Source organism: Clavelina lepadiformis, chromosome 2 (genome assembly GCF_947623445.1).
Source record: "Clavelina lepadiformis chromosome 2, kaClaLepa1.1, whole genome shotgun sequence".
NCBI classification, from domain to species: Eukaryota; Metazoa; Chordata; class Ascidiacea; order Aplousobranchia; family Clavelinidae; genus Clavelina; species Clavelina lepadiformis.
In genome coordinates this window covers 7,406,736-7,427,110 of record NC_135241.1, presented here as the reverse complement: position 1 = coordinate 7,427,110, position 20,375 = coordinate 7,406,736, and the positions used below count along the sequence as shown (strand labels likewise).

The 20,375-nt window shown below is 36.8% G+C and overlaps 2 protein-coding genes and 2 non-coding genes across 4 annotated transcripts; 1 reads left to right on the top strand and 3 right to left on the bottom strand.

The window, feature by feature from the left end:
• Window positions 1–137: 137 nt before the first annotated feature.
• On the top strand, window positions 138–3,576 carry LOC143445419 (uncharacterized). Its single transcript, XM_076944510.1, has 2 exons — window positions 138–1,647; window positions 2,625–3,576. The coding sequence occupies exons 1-2, from the start codon at window positions 829–831 to the stop codon at window positions 2,988–2,990; spliced, it is 1,185 nt and encodes a 394-aa protein (XP_076800625.1). The 5' UTR covers window positions 138–828; the 3' UTR covers window positions 2,991–3,576.
• A 1,571-nt stretch (window positions 3,577–5,147) lies between these two features.
• On the bottom strand, window positions 5,148–6,219 carry LOC143445420 (small ribosomal subunit protein bS18m-like). The gene is made up of 2 exons (XM_076944512.1): window positions 5,852–6,219; window positions 5,148–5,654 (listed from the first exon to the last, which is right to left on the bottom strand). Exons 1-2 carry the CDS (start codon window positions 6,138–6,140, stop codon window positions 5,515–5,517), a joined length of 429 nt encoding a protein of 142 aa, XP_076800627.1. The 5' UTR covers window positions 6,141–6,219; the 3' UTR covers window positions 5,148–5,514.
• Window positions 6,220–19,096: 12,877 nt separating this feature from the next.
• Window positions 19,097–19,216, bottom strand: LOC143447853 (U5 spliceosomal RNA). Its single transcript, XR_013114394.1, has one exon. It is a non-coding gene; the product is annotated as a U5 spliceosomal RNA (small nuclear RNA).
• A 202-nt stretch (window positions 19,217–19,418) lies between these two features.
• Window positions 19,419–19,558, bottom strand: LOC143447681 (U4 spliceosomal RNA). The gene has a single exon (XR_013114228.1). It is a non-coding gene; the product is annotated as a U4 spliceosomal RNA (small nuclear RNA).
• Window positions 19,559–20,375: the final 817 nt, after the last annotated feature.

Genomic DNA, 20,375 nt, shown 5'->3' with positions numbered 1-20,375 from the left:
AAGGAACGTGACAGTAATTTACGAAAAGTGAAATATTACGAAACTTTTTTCCCCAATATTTGTAGTAATTGAAATCACAAATGTACTTGGTATTATTTAACGTTAAGTGTTAACTTTATAAAAAGTTTTTTTATCGCAATGTCTTAGAAACTATCTGCAACATACAAAAGATTTTTTCCGATAAAATGATATCTCGGCTAATCCTACATGCATATAGCAATTTTTTAAGAAATTCTTAGATGACGTATAGTGTACTTTTTTGCTTTGCTGTGCGTTTTATGAAACTTTGTGCACTCACGTTGTATTTATTCTTTTCCAAAACATCTCGAACGTCCCACAATTTTATGAAAAACAATATATCAATTTCTATTCATGCCAAAGCCTCCATTGACCCTCTGAATATATGAAATGTCATTTTTTGAAAAAGCAATCGACAAATAAATGAGTTTCGTTGTCGTTTACAAGCCAAAAAATATACTGCATTAAAACCAACATTTAGCACATAATGGGAAAAAAAACAAAATATATTTATGGTGTATAAACGCAAATGCAGCGTGTGGGCGCAAAGTGTTTCATAAAACGCACAGGAAAACATAAAAGTATACTATATAGTTGTCTCAGAAATTTTTTAAAGTTGCTACATGCATATAGGCTTAAAAATCATTTTACCAGCAAAAATCTGTTTATTTTGTAGATCCTTAAAATCAACAAAACCTCCAGTTACCGCATATTAAAGTCTCTAGACTACTTTTTTGGTTACTCTCCAGCCATATTATAAAGGTTCACTGTTTTCTGGAATTTGTGTCACAGGTAGAGTAAGTATATAACATGAGCACTCATATAAACACTAAGATGCTGTCTGTTGATTTGGATTTAGTTGAAGAGTTATCTGCAATTCGCCAAGAAATGAAGGATCTTTATTGCAAACTTTGGATGCAATTGATTGAGAAGATTGATGAAATGCACAAGGAAATTAGAACAATTCATCACAAAATATCTTTAAGTTCAAATCAGATAAAAGACATATCTGTTCATCATGAATCAGAAAACATCACTGTGTGTAATGAAAATGATACTTTCTGGCCCATTGTGAGTGAATATCCTTCAGGGTGTACTGACCCATGTTACAAGAGTAATTCAAAATATGAAGATGTGAATGAAGTGTATGATAATAATTCTGATAAAAGCCATGATAGCATACCTGTTCCAGTTGTTCTTGAAGTAACTACATCAAATCCAGAGGATGATTTACAATTTATTATAAGCAAAGACACTTCAGAGCAATCATCACTTCCAGAAAGGAACGTTGAGAGCTCAGATGAAATGTCAAAGTTTTTATACGATGAGTCAACACATATAGCAAACTGCAGTGACAGGCACTGTATGTTATGCCAAAGTTTATGTGTTGGATCCAAAACTAAGACTGATATAAATCAACAAAGTCAGTGGAAATGTAGCATATGCTTGAAATACTTCCGTCGAAAATACAACCTGAAGAATCATATGAGATGTCACACTGGTGAAAAACCTTTCAAATGTCCTGTATGTAACCACTTGTTCAGAACTAAACAAGCACTCAACTATCATTTTCATAAACATGATCAGAAGTTTGATTCAGCAAAACTGAAAGAAAGAAGTGTATTTAAGGTAAAAATAGTATAATCACACATTACTACACTTGATTAAGTTGACTACATATGCAGTGAAAGCTTACAACTGTGGCACATAAATTACGTAATTAAATTTTAACTTACATGCAACACTATTTAGTTTGAAGCATTTATATCAAAACCTTATCACATGGTTCTCATGTGCTTAGTCTTGCGAATTATGTTGTTTAATTTTTGCCATTAATTTTGTGGAACAAAAATTGTGCATGAAATTTGCCTCAATGAAGCCAATTTTTTTCCAGCCAAAAAACCTAAATTTATTTTTCAAATCAACAATTCGTTTCCATTTTGTGCAAAAAAGAACGATGAACGAATAACCCTTAGGAACCCAAAGGAGCGTGCTTTTGCCCACCTCTTATCTTCAATGACCACTTTGGTTACAACTTTGGCATGTAGGGTGACTAAACAGTAACATTTAGCAACACACGTGTTAATGGAAAGCATTTGTTTCACTTTCTGCTAGTAAAAAATCCCGTCGTTTATGTATACTTTTCATTACTTAGCGCAACTTATTAGAAAAGTTCAATCTTCAAACTAAAATTTAACTGTAATATTTTTCTCTCAACCTCACCACCTATCCAGCATGATTCAACTTCGGTGAAATATTAGTCCAGCTAAATCCTTATGTTTAGTGATTATTTTGCTGGAATTATTGTTATATAAAAATTTAATGGGTGTAGGTTATAGTTGCGTAGACAATACAGTATTTGCAGTGGAATTTTTTTTAATATGTTGTTCATAGCTAGTTTCGTATTCCATATTTGCATACCTATTACTTAGATAAAGCAAAGAGGAAATTATGACTTAACTGTGGTTAGTCTAGTAAGATCTACTTGGCTGGTTAAGTACTAGCTGGCATTAGCCAGTATTTGAAGTGTTCTTGTATAACTTACATACTGTTTGTATCAAAATGTTTCCATTCTAACAATATATATATTATTGATCACTTTTCAGGTACAAGTCTCAACACATGCAGAGGCTCATAGGAAAAATTTGGTTCAAGAAATGATAGATATAAGAGATACAGAGAGACCTACAATTGAACAAACTATTGAGTCTGAACTTGACGGAGAACGCATTGGGCAAGAATTATCGATACATTTAAACCGTACCATGCAGACTCAAGAATCACAAAAGGCAGCAAATGAAGAAGGTCCTTGGAAATGCCCAGTATGTTCTAAAGGTTTTCAAAGAAAAGCAAATTTGAAAAGTCATGTGAGAACCCATACTGGGGAAAAACCGTATCAATGCAGTGTTTGTTTTCGGAGATTTGCTGTTCCTTACAGCCTTAATGTACACAAGCGGACACATCAAAAGTGATATGACATTACCATGGAAGTGATGGAACTAACGTATTTTATGTTAAAATTTTTTCAATGTAATATTTGCAATTTTTTGTATGGTTCATTATTAATTTATCTTACTATGAATTTTCCCATTATAAGTTTGTTTTTATGTCTAAAATAACGCTCAAAATAAATAGCAGCATCACAACTTATATATCCTCAATTCACAGGACCCACACTCATATCCAAGAAAAAATACTGTAGAGTAACAATCATGCTATAGATTTTAAGACATCTAACAGTCTGTAGTATATTACAAATATATACAAGGCTTTCCAAACACTACAAACAATGAGAAATAAATTGATACTGTAAAGCAAATCAGTCACAGACAATTAACAAAAGAAAATTCCCGTTTCATAAACTTGTTTCACCTTACTGGTTATCTACTTGACGAAACCAAAACTGACCAACATTTCTATTTGCACAAAGCTTATGAATGAATCTTTTGAAACACCTGGCCTATATAAACGATTATAACAATTTGTCAACGATAGACTGTACCTCTTAATGTTAACAGTGGCCAGAAAAATGACATCACCTCAGACAGTACATGTCGGTTACAGACAGTACTTGGCAAAAATGTATTGACGGCTCTGTATTTCGTATTATTTGAAAAAAGTAGCTTGGGTACTTTTTCGTAGCATTTGAAAACCGATATCTCGGTTTTAGGAAATCCTCGGATTTAGTGACTTTTTAAATTTCCCAGTTGTACTCTTAAAAATTCCCGGTTTCCCAAGTAACCTATGTTATGTCGAAAATATAAAAATATATAGCAAATGGATGTAAATTTTGATCGTCGCAATCAACAAAATGTGCAATTGGATTTGTGAGCGGTATGACGACACAATGGTCTTTGTATTAAACTTGCTTTCTTCCAACAAGAACTGGAATAAACCAAAGATCAAAGAAATCTTGTAGATCATACAAAAGGAGTTGAATAACAACAATCCTTTTATTTACATGATGGCCTTCAGGCTTATACTGAAAATTCCACATACATCCAGTCCAACATCTTGTCATGTAATGTTGAAAGCCGAGCAATAATCAAGCAGAAGATGAAACTGCTAAAAGATACTGGAAAAAGATCAAGAAATTACCTTTGCAAGGCATTGTTCAGCATCCCACCAACATCAGTTGAGGCAGAATGAGCTTTTTCTGCCGCAGGCCTGTTCGCCATGAAAATTGTTTCATGTCTCAGCGAAAAATCTGATAATGCTTTGAGTTTAGATGTCCATTATGTTGATTTCGCCATTTCCTTTTTGTATCATTGAGTGTAATTACAAAAGTCCGTTTTTTTCTGGGATTGGGTTAAATGTTTCCCATTTCTGGGAAATCAAAAATCCTATTTGTGCCACGGATTCTGTTACAGGTTCTCAATGTTTGCCGCTATTATGGCCCGGCTGAAGGTTAACTCCAAGTCAAAACACATGTGAACTCACATTTTTAGACTATAAATGAAAATCAAACGCTAAAATTGGCATTAAGGTAAAGCATACTTCTCAAAACCTTATCACTGTACAAGTCCCGAGTATTAGAACAACTAAAATTTCTTGAAAAAAGTAATTTGGTTTTCTTTTTCAAATCTACTGACACTGTACCGTGGTACAGTAATTCGGTACTGTAGTACTGCCCATCTTGGCCATAATCACATTGTTTTTTCCAAATCATTTCTCGCTGCCCATTACTGCCAAATCAGTGAGCAAAATTACCGGTCATCCAAGACAATTAAATGACATATTTACATTAGATGTCCTAAATGAAGAAAACTTTTTTATGAAATTCCTGCTGTTGCATTTTTATTAACAACCAGTATGGCCATGGGTAACTGTAAGGTTGCAATAGTTCTCAAATCCCTGTTTTGACATGCCCTAAACCAGGGGTTCTTAACCTTTTTGTAATGGTGGCAATGCTGAATCACCTAAGTTTTGGACCTGGAGTTTTGGGCGACACAAAATCATATAAATCATTATCACTTAAATCATATAATTTGATCAAACAACAATGCTAATTTGGACGTTACAAAATTGTCACCAACTAAATAAAACTAAAATTTTCAACAACTTTATAATTTTCCAAATAGCTCTGTGGCCCACCAGTTAAGAACCCATGCCCTAAACACTACAAAAACTTGTGATTCATATGGTATCTCAGCCAAGGTAAGCAAACATTTTTCCCATTCCTAGAAACAACTAGCACAGTACAAAAATTGAACAATTAATATTCTGTTAAAATAATAGAATTTATAAGTACAGTATTGTATTTATAGTTAAGAATAAGAACACATTTGAAAATGCTAATTGCTAGCAAGGTACTATTACGCCCATATTTATGGAAAGACTATTCTTAAACATCAACGAAACAAATCAGGTACTAGCAAACAAATACCGAGCAGACAGAAATTCCAACATAATTCACAGCTTTGTGGCAAACAGGTTTACACAAAAAAAATAGCATGACATTTACTAAAAATGTAATAAAAATTCTCATTAATATCTTTAACTTTTAAAAGACTGCTTGCTTGTTAAAACTGGATCATCCAAAAATGTTGTTTCTTTCAAAGTGTAAGGCATCAATCCAGCTTTGCGAGACAGCTGAATGGCACGAGTTACTTCTTTATACTTCCGCTCACACAAAGCTTAAGATATAAAAATGTCAAATTTGTTATTTTTAACAACCATCGGAAATATAATTCAAGCAACACTTGAAACAAACGTCAAAATCCCATGATTAAATTGTCTCTTAATGTTATTTGTAACATCAACTAAATGTCGACAAACTTTTCTAAGTAAAAATACATTACGTAAAATGCAACTATTACTAAAAGTAACTTACGTGTTATTTTTGGTGGTAATCGTAGACCTGTGAAAGATGAAACAAACTGAGACAATAGCTGAACGTTCTTATAATCAACCTTAACTCCACACAATGTACATCTTTCTGGAAATGATTTATATGGATTTTCCATACTGACGGGAAAATCATCTGATGCAGATTTGTTATCATGTTTGCTAGAGTCACTAGCAGTGCCCTTTGGGTACATCCAGTTATTACTGCATGGTATTAAAAATAACAATGTATTCTTAAGATGTAAAGCTCCAACACTTGTTTTTGACAGCAACATGATTAAATCAGAATAAAGACATGCAGTCAATCTTACAGGTTTCTATGTTGTGTATCTAGAAAAAACATTTATGACGTCAAAATGTTTCAGGTGAGGCATTAAAACATTTAAGAAAAAAATTATTTTGAATGAAAATCACACCTCTGCTGGTAGCAATATGTTACAGTATGAAATTAATTTTAGCAAAGCGATAGAAAATATGTTGCGAATCCTATTTAAAGCTTAAAATATTTCACTCCCACACAAATACTGTATTTTTAGAATTCCAAAATATTGCAGTTTTTAAAAAAATTTGGAGGTTTTGTGTCGTCATTGATTTAAGTCCAATTATGGTATTGACTGAAAAGAAAAGGAACAAAGATTGTTCCGTAACTAGCAGCTTGCACAGTTTGGATATTGTATTATTAAACAGCTTGTGCTACATTTCTACAGAGGGCTGAACTCAAGGTACTTTTGTCTTTCTAACAATAAAAGAGTTAAAAAAGTAAAAATGTGGTTGACTGCTGATTAATGTATAGCCTAGTTTGTGTTTGTCTGATTACTGAACGTAAGTTTGACTGCTTGATAATTATTGTGAACACATTATCTATACTTTATAGTTTAATTTAATGTGCCAGTCATAGTTGAAATTGTGGCAGCTGGTACCATGTCAACACCATGACATTGGACAATTCCCTTTAATATCTATGTTTTGCTGAATTCTTTATATTCTTAGTTAATTTCGCGTTGATTGCTTTGCATTAAATTTCGTTCACCGTTTATTAAGTCATTTAGTTGTTCATTTGTTTCTACGGATTCAAAACAGTTTTATTTTCTGATACATGTTGGCTGATCAGTCCCTGCAAAATCGCTGCAGTTAAAGACGCATGCAACCTTAATAAGGATAAGATGAGTTTCGCTCTCGCTCTAGGTTCCGACAACGGTCAAGAAAGCTCTGTCAGCCGTCATCCAAGTTGATAGTTGGCTATTCGTTGAAAGATCCTGGAGAACCTCATTACTCAATGACAGGGGCGGCCATAACGCCACCTTTTTATCTTGTCGCCAATTTATACTTAATAAATAAACAAAAACAGCTGGTTGTTGGGACACTAATTTATAATATGTAAACAAAAATTTAAGGCTTCAGTGCATGCCATCATTCTAAAATCGCCCGCATGGAAGAATATGTTGTTCACCGGACATGTTCGGTGCATAACATAGCCATCTGGTGCACAAAATAGGTCAATAAAGATTCTTCGTAAGCTAAGTAATTCCCAAACAGTAATATTTGGTGCACGAAATTTTATTGCCTACTGGTGCCAAACTTTAAAAATTACAAACTGCACAAAAACTTACATTCTATTCTAGCAAAATCGGTATCTTTGCAATGCACAATTTCTGGTCACAAATCGACATGCTCATACGCTCCAGTCAGGTGCCAATCGACTGAAAAGTAGGGGAGTTTTCAAAGGGAAATCTTGCGTGCAAAAACGAAAATTTTGGCTTATTGGTATCAAGATTAAACATTCGGCAGTCACGTTGATTTACCTCGTGCGTGTATAGCTGTCACACTTTCAACTATGGCCAACATGCAGTAATGTTCTAAAACTTAGACAATACATATAAAATGACACCAACAGCACTAACACAACAGCACTAACAAATCCAACAGCACTAACACTCGTTTCCTGCCGAGTCAAAACCATAATCAAAATAAAAAGTACAACCTGAGAGCTTTTGGGACGAAAACAATTGTTTTTAGATCTGTTTTTCACTTTTGTACGTTTTAAGGTAGGCCAAAAGGCTAGGGCCTAGGCGTTTGGTTTTGATTGAAGGCAAAACACGCTATTGGAAATTCCCGTTCTAGGGAAAAATACAATGTCAAATGAAAATCATAGACATTTTTCATGACATCAAAATAGATACATCAGTTTAAAAACCGAGAAGAGTTTAATTGGTAGTTAATTTGTGGGCACTTTTCGCTAAAAGAAAATTTGTTTTATTTTATCCAAAATTGGCATTGTTCATCTAAAGTGACCGTTTCAAGGGCAGTTGACACTTGGCATTTTTTTGACAAAAATGGTGTGTTTGCTATCTTTTTGATAACTCGAGCATAAATTGCAGTTAATTTACTTCATCCAAAAAAACTCGACTTGAGTTTTAAAAACTATGAAAAATTTGACTTGCGACTCCAGATTGATGACTTGGTTACCACTCGGCTTATTGCACGGAATGGCAACGTTGGTTCAAAGGTATAACAAGAAGTGTAGGTGTAGGGAAAGCATGGGATGTGAAACGGTTCAACTCCGGTCGTGGGCGGAAGCCCTGGAGAAACATGTAACCCCCAACATTTTCGTTGGAGGGGACGTACTATCGGTAAAATGCTTCCTCCCAATATTTGTCACGTTGGATAAATTTGAAGGTCGGAACATATCGAAAATTAACCCTATCCATACCGGGCTCGCGACTTTGCCATTTTCACTAGGTGTGGCCGACACCGCACACACATTTTCAATCGTTAATTACTCGAAAACTATACGTCGTAAACTGATCGGATTTTGACAGGTTTGTAGCAAAAACACCTGGCTTCCTGTATACATCATGATTGTAAAGCTAAAGAAAGTGAATTTAGTGTAAATTAAGTATTTCAACAAGTGATACATTTCTATAAATTTTTCTTGTTACGCCGCGCCCCCGCTGTGCAGAAAACAGGCTGACCCCGAGAAGAGAACGCAAGAGTTAGTGGTGCGTAAATGAGTAAACGAAAACGATTCGCTTCAATGCGGAGGGAGAGAAAAATTATGAAAATATGACAATATCTCAAAAATTACAAACTCCAACTTTATAAAACAAACATGGAGAGATAGCTGAACATATTTTAGGAAAAGTCACCAAATTTCAAGTTTCTACAGCAAACAATGCAACTGTACGCCACGTTTTTCTGTAACTGTATGCAGGAGAAGCCACACCTTGTAAAAATAGGGTTAAGTAACGATTTATATCATTACAGAATAATGCGTACTGACATAAGCCAGCAGAGTAATTGCATTTGCGACGCGAAAACTTATAGCGGTTTGGGTGGTAGGCTATTTTTTAATACCATTAAATAATTTCCTGAAATTTATAAACTTGTTTTTTGGCAAACACTTTAACTGTCGTTTGATATTGGGAAACGTTCTCTGAACAACTTCGTGTTACTCCTTTTAACACAACAACACTCCTTTTAGTATGTTCCCAGGTTGTTTTCCGGCATCTGAGCTTTTAAGAAGTCGTTATTGGAAATGCCCGTTTCATAACTTTAATACTGATTAAATTATTATGTCTCAGTGTGTCAGCTTTAGCTATAGCCTACGTATCCCACATTGTCAAAATATTGTTCTTTCCGTTGCAGCTGCAATGACTCGCAGTGTTTTTCTTCCCGAACATTTTCGTTCCCATCGTTTTCACGTTTTATAAGCTCGCACTTCTAGGCTACTAGCGAGCAGAAGATGGTCAAGTTAAACATCAAAATCAAAAGATATCCAAAAAAAGGAAAAGGTATCCACGTTGGTAATCGGCTTGTAATTTTTTGGCAGCTAGGTAATCGTATTTACATTATCCTTATTCCATCACCAAACAACATTTTGTGGTCGGATAGGTGACTTTCTATCTTTGAAAGCCTTAGTTTTTATTTGTTGCGGAACATAAAAACAATCAATTCTAAATTTTGATTACCACATTACGATGTAAAGTCTATACATTACTGTGTTGGGTGTGTTCATTGCGGTCAAAAGCTTGGAGTTCTACTTTTGTCCTAATATTGCACGTTTTGTGGAGAGTGGGTTGACAGAATGATTAAGGTAATAAAAAATGCCTATTGTGACTGAAATACCCTGCCATCCTATGAAAGTGTCATGCACTCTTGACCTAACGAATGAGTTAAATGGGTTCCTCAAAGTGAATTTTATTCCTTTGAGGAGCCCATTTAATTTTTCTTTTAAAACGTTAACACAATGAAGTAGGACAGTAGGTGAAACTGTTTGAGGCTGGAACAGCAAGTGTCACATTTGATGCAATTTTAGTCTGTTCAAAATTTGGTACACGAAACATTTCTCTACTTACACAAGCCAACAATATTTACACCTTCAAAGGTGCAAAGAGGGATGTGCCCACGTCCATTTCGTTATAGCCTGCATTTTGTTGTAATAATATTGTGTGCCGTTTTCGAATTTCGCGCGTTGATGTTTAAACCTTGTGTTTTTTGTTATCAAGAATCCCCAGTGTTTAGGTGCTTTATTTTATTTTTATTCATTTTTGGTTGATGTACATAAGAGCTATTTTCAACCTTAAATTGTTTCTTATCACGAGTTTGGAACCTTTTTTGGTCGAAACCCACATTTGGACGAGTTGTGGCGTTGGTCTGGAGTGATGAGGCTTGCACCTTTTTGTTTCAGGTGGCAACATGAGTCCAATGCTTAAATTCTAAAAAACAAACCCTGACAATGAAACTATGTGAATGTAAACTAAGATTAATTAAACTTAAAGTTAGGACATCTGGTACATATCCACAGTCACACGAAACACAGATTTATCTAGTTCGTATCTGTTTAAGGATTTTGTGTTTTGCGCCATACATTGATATTTGAAATTGACCAATGGACCAGAGCAACAAACAGAACTTGATCGTCGTTTGAATCTTGTTTTGGGCGCTGAGCTGGTGGTATGACGATTGACAGTGCTGAATCGTTACTTCTCTCTCGATTGTTGGCTAGTGCTGTTTTTCTGATGCTAAGGAGTCTTCTTCATCGTAGAAGTCGAGCCGTCGTAATGATCGATTTGGCCTTTCGTGTTTCCAGCTCGGGCGGTTTTGTCTTGGCCAATGCTAATTGTCATTAATAGCCTTTTTCCTACGGAATTCTTATCCAGATTTGATGATATTATAATTTCATTTGGTGTTTCATTTCGTTTGTTTAGTTAGCAATAAGCGCTGTGCTGTATTTTGGTCGTGGTTAGTTTATCCGACCCGGTTTTGATTACTACAACGCACAACGGGTTAGTTTCAAATTTTCAGTCTGGTATTATCCAATCCAACTCTTATAATCAATCCTAGGCTATTAGGGGTTACTGAACGCTCTGTCAGATCGAGGAGTAGGCAATTCCATCAACATCAGTTGAATGATTTGGCACGAGGTTTAGGACTTCGAAAAACATTTGCTTGGAAAGGGAGCAATGGTATCGTACTTTCGAAGTGACAGGACATACAGGGCTTGAAAGTAACGGGACTATTTGTCACGCTGTTGGATCTACGCCAATCGGTAAGCCACTTGTTCACCATGCAACTAGTCCAGCTGAGTGTTTTGAACTTCTAAGAGGTTTCGCTAAGTGGAAGGTCGTATTAGAGCGAAACAGTGAATCAACACTTCCATCGTTAGGTTCTTATTCGGCTCCACAACAGTGCTCGATGCATCAGTGGGTAATGTGGAGTGACAACTCGTTGCTCCTTCACCATGACAATGCACCCGCACACAACGCCATCAGTGTGAGGCAAAACAAACCACAGCTTTCGACCACCCTCCATATTCTCCAGATACGGTTCCATGTGACCTTTGGCTTTTACCCAGGCTGAAGTTTTCGCTAAAAATCATTTCTCATCTTCGGAAAAAATCAAGGTTTCAGCGACGAAGCAGCTGAAGAGCCTCAAAGAATAGGAAATTGCCAAGAGTTTCTGGAGATGTCAACATCGAATGCAAAAGCGCATTAACTTAGAGAGGAAGGAAGTAGGCTACTTTGAAGGGGATGATTCGTAGTTGATGATAAACTTTTGTGTTAAAATTTTTATGATAACAGTCCAATTACTTTTTTGTCAAACCCCGTATAATTCAACTGACTGAACTTATATTGTAAATAGAGTCATTGAATTGATGCAATACTACAAGCACAACTGGATAATCTGTGTTGACCTTAAAATAGTATGTAGCAACATGGATAGCGCTCGAGATAAGCACAGGGTAGAGAGAAACTGGCCTACGAGATCTGACCTTAAAACCTGGTGATCCCAACACTCCAAATGAGTCACTTGTTGAGAGAGAGAAAATTATTTTCCCACCTGCGCATATAGAAACTCCGCCTGATAAAACAAAGCGTAGTCAACTGTTCGAAATACCTCGTTTTGGCAGGCCTGACAATTCAAAAAAATTAGGCTGGTAAATTTGATGGTCCACAAATCAACTCATCAAAGATAAACGTCTCATTGGATCAGTGTCAGAACTGGAAAAGATTGCCTGGTTATCATTTAAAAACTTTGTCAAGGGCTTTCTCGGAAACACACGGGCAGCGAATTACATTGAAATTGTCCAGCAACTACCGGAAAGCTGGAAAACACTTACTTCCCTGCAACATGAGCATTAAGATTCATTTTTGGCAGGAACATCTTGCTGATCTTCCTGAAAATCAGGGAAGATCGAATTTACATATGCTGGCTGATTACTGTTGGAGAAGCTGCAAGTGTAAATTTTTGCCCTTAACCTAGCAGTTAGTTTCCTTAAACAGTTTTAGACTTGTACTTCGTTTCATGCAATAAATGCAGATGTTTTACAAAGTGATGGGGATTTAGCTCAGAAACTTGACGTGATACAAAATAACTGATGTCAGTTTTGGATTTAGCGCCCAAAACTTAGTCAGAATTTAGTCAACTATAAAAGTGTTTTCCTTGTAGTACAATAGCTTGCGGCATCTGCACGCACAAGATCCATTAACATGCGCGTCAAACTTCTTTATCATAAACGAACAAAATAAATGTTGTTTGTGTCACTTGTCCCTTAACTTTCCAGGCGAAGAAAGCAAGGGCAAACTATGGTTTACTGATACCTCATTTTTATCTTTTTTGTAGCATGTATATTCCTGTCCTCACCATCATTCTCAAAATTTTAACAGTTTTAATCCGAAAAGGCTCTAATCCGAAAAGGCTAAAGTACTAATGGTATAGGCTAAGTGAAAAACTGTGTGCAGCAATGGAATAGAAGTACTTCACACGGCCCGTATCATAGGTTTTCATGAAAAATGCTGCTTTGTCGTCCTGTGTATATTATCGATGAACTTTTTGATTTAAATACTGTATTGCGTTCGGGGAATATATCCTTTTATCATACGTTTTGCTTACACGTTATATATGTGTTATTCCTTACTTTTCGCGATCTGTGCGATTGTGCCTTGTTTAAATGCACTACAACCGCTTGTATTTAGATATTAGAAAAGTTTGCCTGGAAGAATAACTTTCTCTCTCTAGTCTTTTACTAAAAGTGTCCGTGTGCGGTAGCATGCAATGAGTCGAAGACAAAGACTTCCGAGAAATTACCTGCTCGACACGCTTGTATATCAGTCAACCGCATCGATCTACGTTTATCTGCTCAACGTTGTCACCAATCTCACTGTTCGTCTCGTGTGATTTCAAAAATGCCGCCATTTTGTCAAGGTTTTGCTCTACAACATACATCCAAAATATGCAACTTTTCACGACTTTAGCCGTGTTGCTTTTCCATACGTAATAGGAATGCACAAGCTAATCATATATTAAGTTATATACAAGAAGGGTCAACTGAAATAAAGCCAAAAAGGCACAGATATCGATTTAGGTAGATGCTTTTCCCCCTATTTTTCGTTGGAGGATACAATCATCCAACGAAACTAGATAAGAATGGTAAAATTGAAGTTAGTTGCTTTCCACTTTCAACCATTTATATACTCGTACTTTCCAGGAAAAACAGATAAGCAATAAAATAATATCTGTTCCAATCCCTGCAGAGTTATGAGTGGTGGTTGCAGGTTCATACAATTTCACAATATTGTGCAAATTTGCACCAGTAACTGTCAAATGCTTTGAAAAGATGACGACTCTGTTACACCACAAGTTTAAAAAGCTTGTCAACTGCGCTGACCCAAAACACTTGTTGCCTCGCTTTGAAGTTGTCGTTTCATAAAAGCGTGGAATGTAATTGGTTGATTCAAAAAAATATGTCAATATGGAATCGACAGCAGAAAGCAGAAAAGCCTTAGCAATAAAATACGGAAACAAAAATGTCGTTGAATTGTTGCAATATCACAAGCGCAATTGGATCATAGGCCTATGTGTTGACCTTAAAATGGTATGTTTTCTTCTTGGTCAGCAACACGGTAACACAAAGTACCCCTGCTATTTGTGTATGTGGGACAGCAGAGCTTGAGATCAGCACTGGATGGAGAGGAACTGGCCTTCGAGATCTGACCTTAAACCTGGTGATCCCAATATTCTACATGAGCTACTTGTTGACAGAAAGAAAATTATTTTCCCACCTCTGCGTATAATGTTCCGCCTAATGAAGCAATTCGTCAAAGCATTGTCAACTGAAAGCAACTGTTTCAATTACTTCGTTTTGGCTTTTCCTGGCCTGTCAATACAAAAAATTAAGGCTGGTGTGTTTGATGGTCCACTAATTCAGCAACTCAAAGATAAACGTTTCAGTAGTTCAATGTCAAAATTGGAAGCAATGTGAGGTTATCAGTTATAATGTAAACGTGTACGTAAAATTTCGCAAAGCGCTTGAAGAAAAATTGCCCCTCTGGAGCACCTTATATCCCTTACTAATTCCAGACTTATCCGCATGTTGGGTGGAAATTAAAAACAGGATTAAAGATCGGATAATCCATATCACGAGAGAAATCGCGCAAGAAAATAGGGAAGAAGCTCGCCTTGAAAACGATTATAAATTGGTATGTGAACGTTTATCCCAAGCAAAATGTAATTACGACGATGACTTAGCCGCCAAAAAATCACTGGTTGAATTCCAACGCAAGGCCGCTGATAAGAAATTGCATAAAAGTTTGCAAAGAAGCTTGGATACTCCGACCAAGCAATTTTTCAAAGATTCATGCAAGATAGGAAGTCAACCCGAATAACCGAAGTCATCGACTCGGGAGGCGTAAAGCATATTTTGTCCCCATCGATTTTAAAAGAAACTCGTAAATTTTATAATAAACTTTACTCGAAAGAAGTAACGTCTGAAGAGAAGCAGCGTGTTTTCTTGAAACATTTAAACGCTCATTTATCGCCCTCCGAAAGACAGACGTTAGACGCTGAACTTAGCGATCAAGAAATATTCACCGCACTAACACAAATGAAAAAAGGCAAAACACCTGGCCCAGATGGTCTTAGCATTAAGTTTTACGTCCAATGCTGGGACATCATAGGAGGTGGTGTCCTCGAAGTAATCAAAACGTGGTTTAAGGACGCGAGTATAACTAATGCAAACAAAGAAGGTGTTATAATCTTAATCCATAAGAAAGGACCTACGAATGACCTTAGCAATTACCGCCCAATATCGCTGTTAAATTGTGATGTATAAGAAATCTACACGAAAATATTAACTAATTTAACCGTTTAAAAAGCAAACTAAACAGTATTACGCACCAGAACCAGTTTGCAAAACCCCACAAATCGAACCACAACGCCATCATCAAGATTCGCGATCTGTATGAAAAAAGCAGACATGAAAGCCAAAACCATTTGTTTATATCGATTGACTGCTTAAAAGCCTTCGATTCAATCAACCACGCATGGATTTTTAGGGTTCTTGAACGAATGCATTTTCCTTCTCGCTTCCTACTTGCCGTTAAAAACTTGTACTCTGACGCGAAATCCAGGATAATCAACAACGGTTTTTTATCTAAACCCTTTGATTTACAAAAAGGGGTCAGACAAGGAGACCCGCTAAGTTTATACCTTTTCATATTGGCAGTGGAACCGCTAATCTGCGCAATTAAGAGCTCGGTCGAAATAGACGGTTTGGATCCCACCCCAAAGCACTGTACGAAATGCGTCGCGTATGCAGACGACACCACCTTCACCCTCATAGATGCGTACTCTGCCAAAAAGACCTTTAACCTACTGGATGATTTTAGCGAAACCTCGACTGGCTTAAAAATGAATATCTCAAAAACCAAAGGTATTACCCCAGAAATCAAACCAAACACCACGATGCAACTGCCACCAATACAGTGGACAAATTTCCACCTCCAAATTTTAGGAACAACAATAGGAACTTACGACCATATCATAAGTTGGTCACGACCGTTAGAAAACCTCAAAAAAGAAGCGACCCGCCTTAAAAAAGTACATTCCACCTTTGATGCCAAGTGCATATTGGTTCGAAGCAAATTACTTCCCTCAATTTCGTACAACGCCTTCAGCAAGCCCATAACGACAAAGACAGCCGAGACCATAAACAGGACAATTGAAAGATACATTTTGACGAACAATAATACGTATGCGGACATCAAAGTTCTACCAAGACCCAGAGCATACGGCGGTTATGACATAATTAATATTCCTGTGTATACGGATTTGTTTTATTTGAAACCTTTGACCTCATTTTGCAGGGATAAAATAGAAAACAAGGTTCTGTCTTCGGAAAACCGCACAATAGAACACCAAATCGGTCACCAACTGTCCAACCTCCTCGGCATCCAGATTGATAATCGTATACCGCATGCCACCTCCCCATCGATTTATTATGAGTATATGCTCAAAATAATCAGGAAGCATCGTGTCTCACTTACAGAAGTATTAAGCGGAAAGGTTAAAAAATATACCAGAGTATCATACGCGATTGTGACCAACAATCTTATTTTATTTCACCAGAACAATCGGCATGGCCCAAAGTACACAACGCAATCCTCTCAAACACGCAAAAAACTTTCAACTACAGAGTAATATGGAATGACTCACCTACTCGAGGTGATATGAACAACTTTGTGTTCTACACACAAACAGCATGTCGTTTGTTTTTGGGCCAACGGTCCCGACTCAGTGTTGCACACGATAGTTAAATATAGAAAAATAAGCACTGTTTGGGAATGTGTTTCCGGCGTTGCGCAAATTTTAACTGGTAGTGACGATATGAACTTCGAGCCAACCACAATAACAAACTTAAATGAAATAGGGGGCCCAGATTTCGAGTCCGCAGACATGTTAACCTATTGGTTAACAGTTGTAAAACAAAAGATTTGGAAACGTAGGAACGCGATTCTGTTTGGAAACCAAATTTTTAACCCTGACGAAATTATCAGGTCTATTAAGAGGACCGCGTATGGTAGACGCACATGGGAACGTCGAAATGAAGGCCCCTTCAAACAGCAGATTGAAAAACTGTGAGCAGCAATGCAAAAGTATTCCTCGCCGCCCCTATCATAGCTTTTGATGAAAAATGTCCACGCTTGTCTAGCTGCTCTGACGTCGTTATTAAACTTTTTATGACGTAGAACCTGTGTATTCTTGATAAATTTTTTGTTTTAATTGTTGCTTGCCAAGTACAACCTTTTATCGCACCTGCTACACGTAACCAAACTTTTTCTTAACCAAGAAACTTCCCACTTGTCAGCTAGTCAATTAGCTCTTTTGCCTCACTAACTTTTAATAGCATTTTCTTCGACAAAAACACCCATCTTACTTGTATAAAATCCAAACGTAATTGAAATCAACACTCACCCAGCGCTTCCCAGCCGAGCGCAACACCACACCAAAACAAATTCCACGTAATGACAGAATCAACGTGGGACGCTAAATACTAATTAGGCCCTCGGGATAGCGATGTGAGACGTCACAAGAGATCGAAAAAAAACACGTGTACATATAAATAAATAAAATATGGCAGCACGTGAGCAAACCTAAAACCTGACAAGCATGCATACAAAAGACACAACGCGAATAAAACTAATAGCTGACCCACACATTTAACTAAATTAACATTGAAGAATGGTGCGAACAAACAATATGATGGCTATAAAACGGGTGCAATTATAAATAATCCCGTGACACTACATACGTTTTGTTTACACTGTACATATGTGTCATTAGTCATTACTAAGGTTTCGCGATTTGTGTTATTGTCCTTTATTTAAATTTATTACAACCACAGGCATGGTTAATTGGTGTATCTTGCAATTAGAGTTTAGAAACGTTTGCTCGAAATTTTCTCTTTCTGTGTTATGTTTTTGCAATAAAATATCGCCTTTTACTAAAGATTTCCGTGTGCGGGAGCATGTAATGAGTCGAAGAAAATTTGTTAAGAGCCGCGGCAATGCTGTGGCCAAACCTTGATCATCAACTGCAAAATTTGGAATCACATTTGCGAGTGGATGCCATGACAAAGGCTTTCATAGTGTTACCTGTTCATCACTCTTTACTAGTTGTAATAAAAATACTCGTAATAAAAATAAAAATTGTAAAAAAAAATATTCTTCCCTCGCTATGGAATGCAAAAGTTAACAATTTAAATGTAACATATTGATGATAACAAGAGTGAGCATGAATAAAGAACGGTCAATTAATGGAGTTATGTACAAAAGAATGAAAAATTATAGACTGTAATGCAACTATATCGTGGAGAAAAACTCCGAGAGCAGTTTATACTGTTTGAATTGATCGTATTGCATATTTTATTTGGCAACACGGCACACGAGTAAATCATAAAACTGCTGCAAATAGATATCACATAAACCCGCTATCATGGTATAGATTTTCCCCGGTAAAGGAAATTGTGGAACCAGCTGAAATGTTTCCTCCAGTTGCTAGAACCAATATAAAAGACCTCCAGCCGTTGTGGTTGAAGGCACAGGAATGGTAAGAACTGATAATGTTTTTTTTTTCAAACCGGTGAAAATGGTTTTGTACTGGACGAATGAATCACCGTTCGTTGCCATCCAGTCAGGGGCCGAAGCTGTAAATAGAGTCTTGATGACCTGGTCTGATAAGTTTAGTGTGTAACTCTGTATGATTGTTATGGGTACGAGCTTCACGTCTCTCTGTATATATGTATACATAAACGATATACGTGTTTGAATGATAGAGAGCCCTTGGTCACAAACAAAGATTCCATGTGTGACGGAAAAAACTCAACAAGGTGTTAGACATAGGACTCAACATAAACGTTTCAATTTCAAAATTTTGCTGTTGATGATTAAGTTTTAGCCACAGCATTGCCGCGGCTCTTAACAAATTTTCTTCGACTCATTATATGCTCCCGCACACGAAAATCTTTAGTAAAAGGCGAAAGATTTACACGTTGAATGCGCTGAAGCCAGAATGGCTTCTGGCTTGTCCACTTACGACACTATACCGAACGTTTTGACTACAGTTTGTGGTTGGCCGTTTTAAACGTTTAACGACACACTGTGACTTGAACAGTTGAACTACTTATTTAGACTCATTCCGTTCATTATGATTTGCATTCGTAAAGAGTGAAGGTCTGCGTGCTGCAAGCAGACGTCTGGAGTATAAGCAACATAGGAATTCCACGGAATTCTTCAGATATTGCCTCAATCGTCTCTGTAAGAGCCGAAAGGGCGGGGTATTGGGTACAGTTTTCAACTAGCAATAACCGCGCCTCGGACGTTCCTCATCAGCTACGGTATCGCCTCTGAGCAAAGCTGCACGATCAATGAGATTGATAAGAATATTGAGCAGGTAGATTCTCAAATTTGTGGAGCGATGGAAACGTAGATCGGTTCGGTTGGCTGATATAAAAGCGTTTTGAACAGGTAACACCTTGAAAGTCTTTGTGATGGCATCCACTCACAAATGTGATTCCAAATTTTGCAGTTGATGATCATAAGGTTTGGCCACAGCATTGCCGCGGCTCTTAACAAATTTTCTTCGACTCATTATATGCTCCCGCACACGGAAATCTTTAGTAAAAGGCGATATTTTATTGCGGAAAAACAAACACAAAAGGAGAAAATATGTACAAGGCAAACTTTTCCATAATCTACTTGCAAAATACTTCAATTGAACATGTCGGTGATGGTAATTGATTTAAACAAATGACTATAACAATAACACAGATCTCGAAATCTTAGTGATGACACATTCGTAAATTGTAAGCAGGTACGATAAAGGTTGTACATCGCCAGCAACAATTACAACAAAGTTTATCTAGAATTTACACAGGTTCTAATTCATAAAAAGTTTGATAATGACGTCCAAGCAACGGGACTAGCGTGGTCATTTTTCATCAAAAGCTATGGTAGGGGCGGCGTGAAATACTTTTGCATTGCAGCACACAGTTTTTCAATCTGCTGTTTATAGGGGCCTTCATTTCGCCGGTCCCATGTGCGTCTAGCATACACGGTCCTCTTAATAGACCGGATAATTTCGTCAGGGTTAAAAGTTTGGCTTTCAAACAAAATCGCGTTCCTATGTTTCCAAATTTTTTGTTTTACCACCGTTAGCCAATAGGTTAACATGTC

Coding starts and splice junctions, on each gene's coding strand:
- LOC143445419 (XM_076944510.1), top strand. CDS start 829: ATGAGCACTCATATAAACACTAAGATGCTGTCTGTTGATTTGGATTTA. Junction 1,648..2,624: donor AAGAAAGAAGTGTATTTAAG/GTAAAAATAGTA, acceptor ATCACTTTTCAG/GTACAAGTCTCAACACATGC.
- LOC143445420 (XM_076944512.1), bottom strand. CDS start 6,140: ATGTTGCTGTCAAAAACAAGTGTTGGAGCTTTACATCTTAAGAATACA. Junction 5,655..5,851: donor ATTACCACCAAAAATAACAC/GTAAGTTACTTT, acceptor TTATATCTTAAG/CTTTGTGTGAGCGGAAGTAT.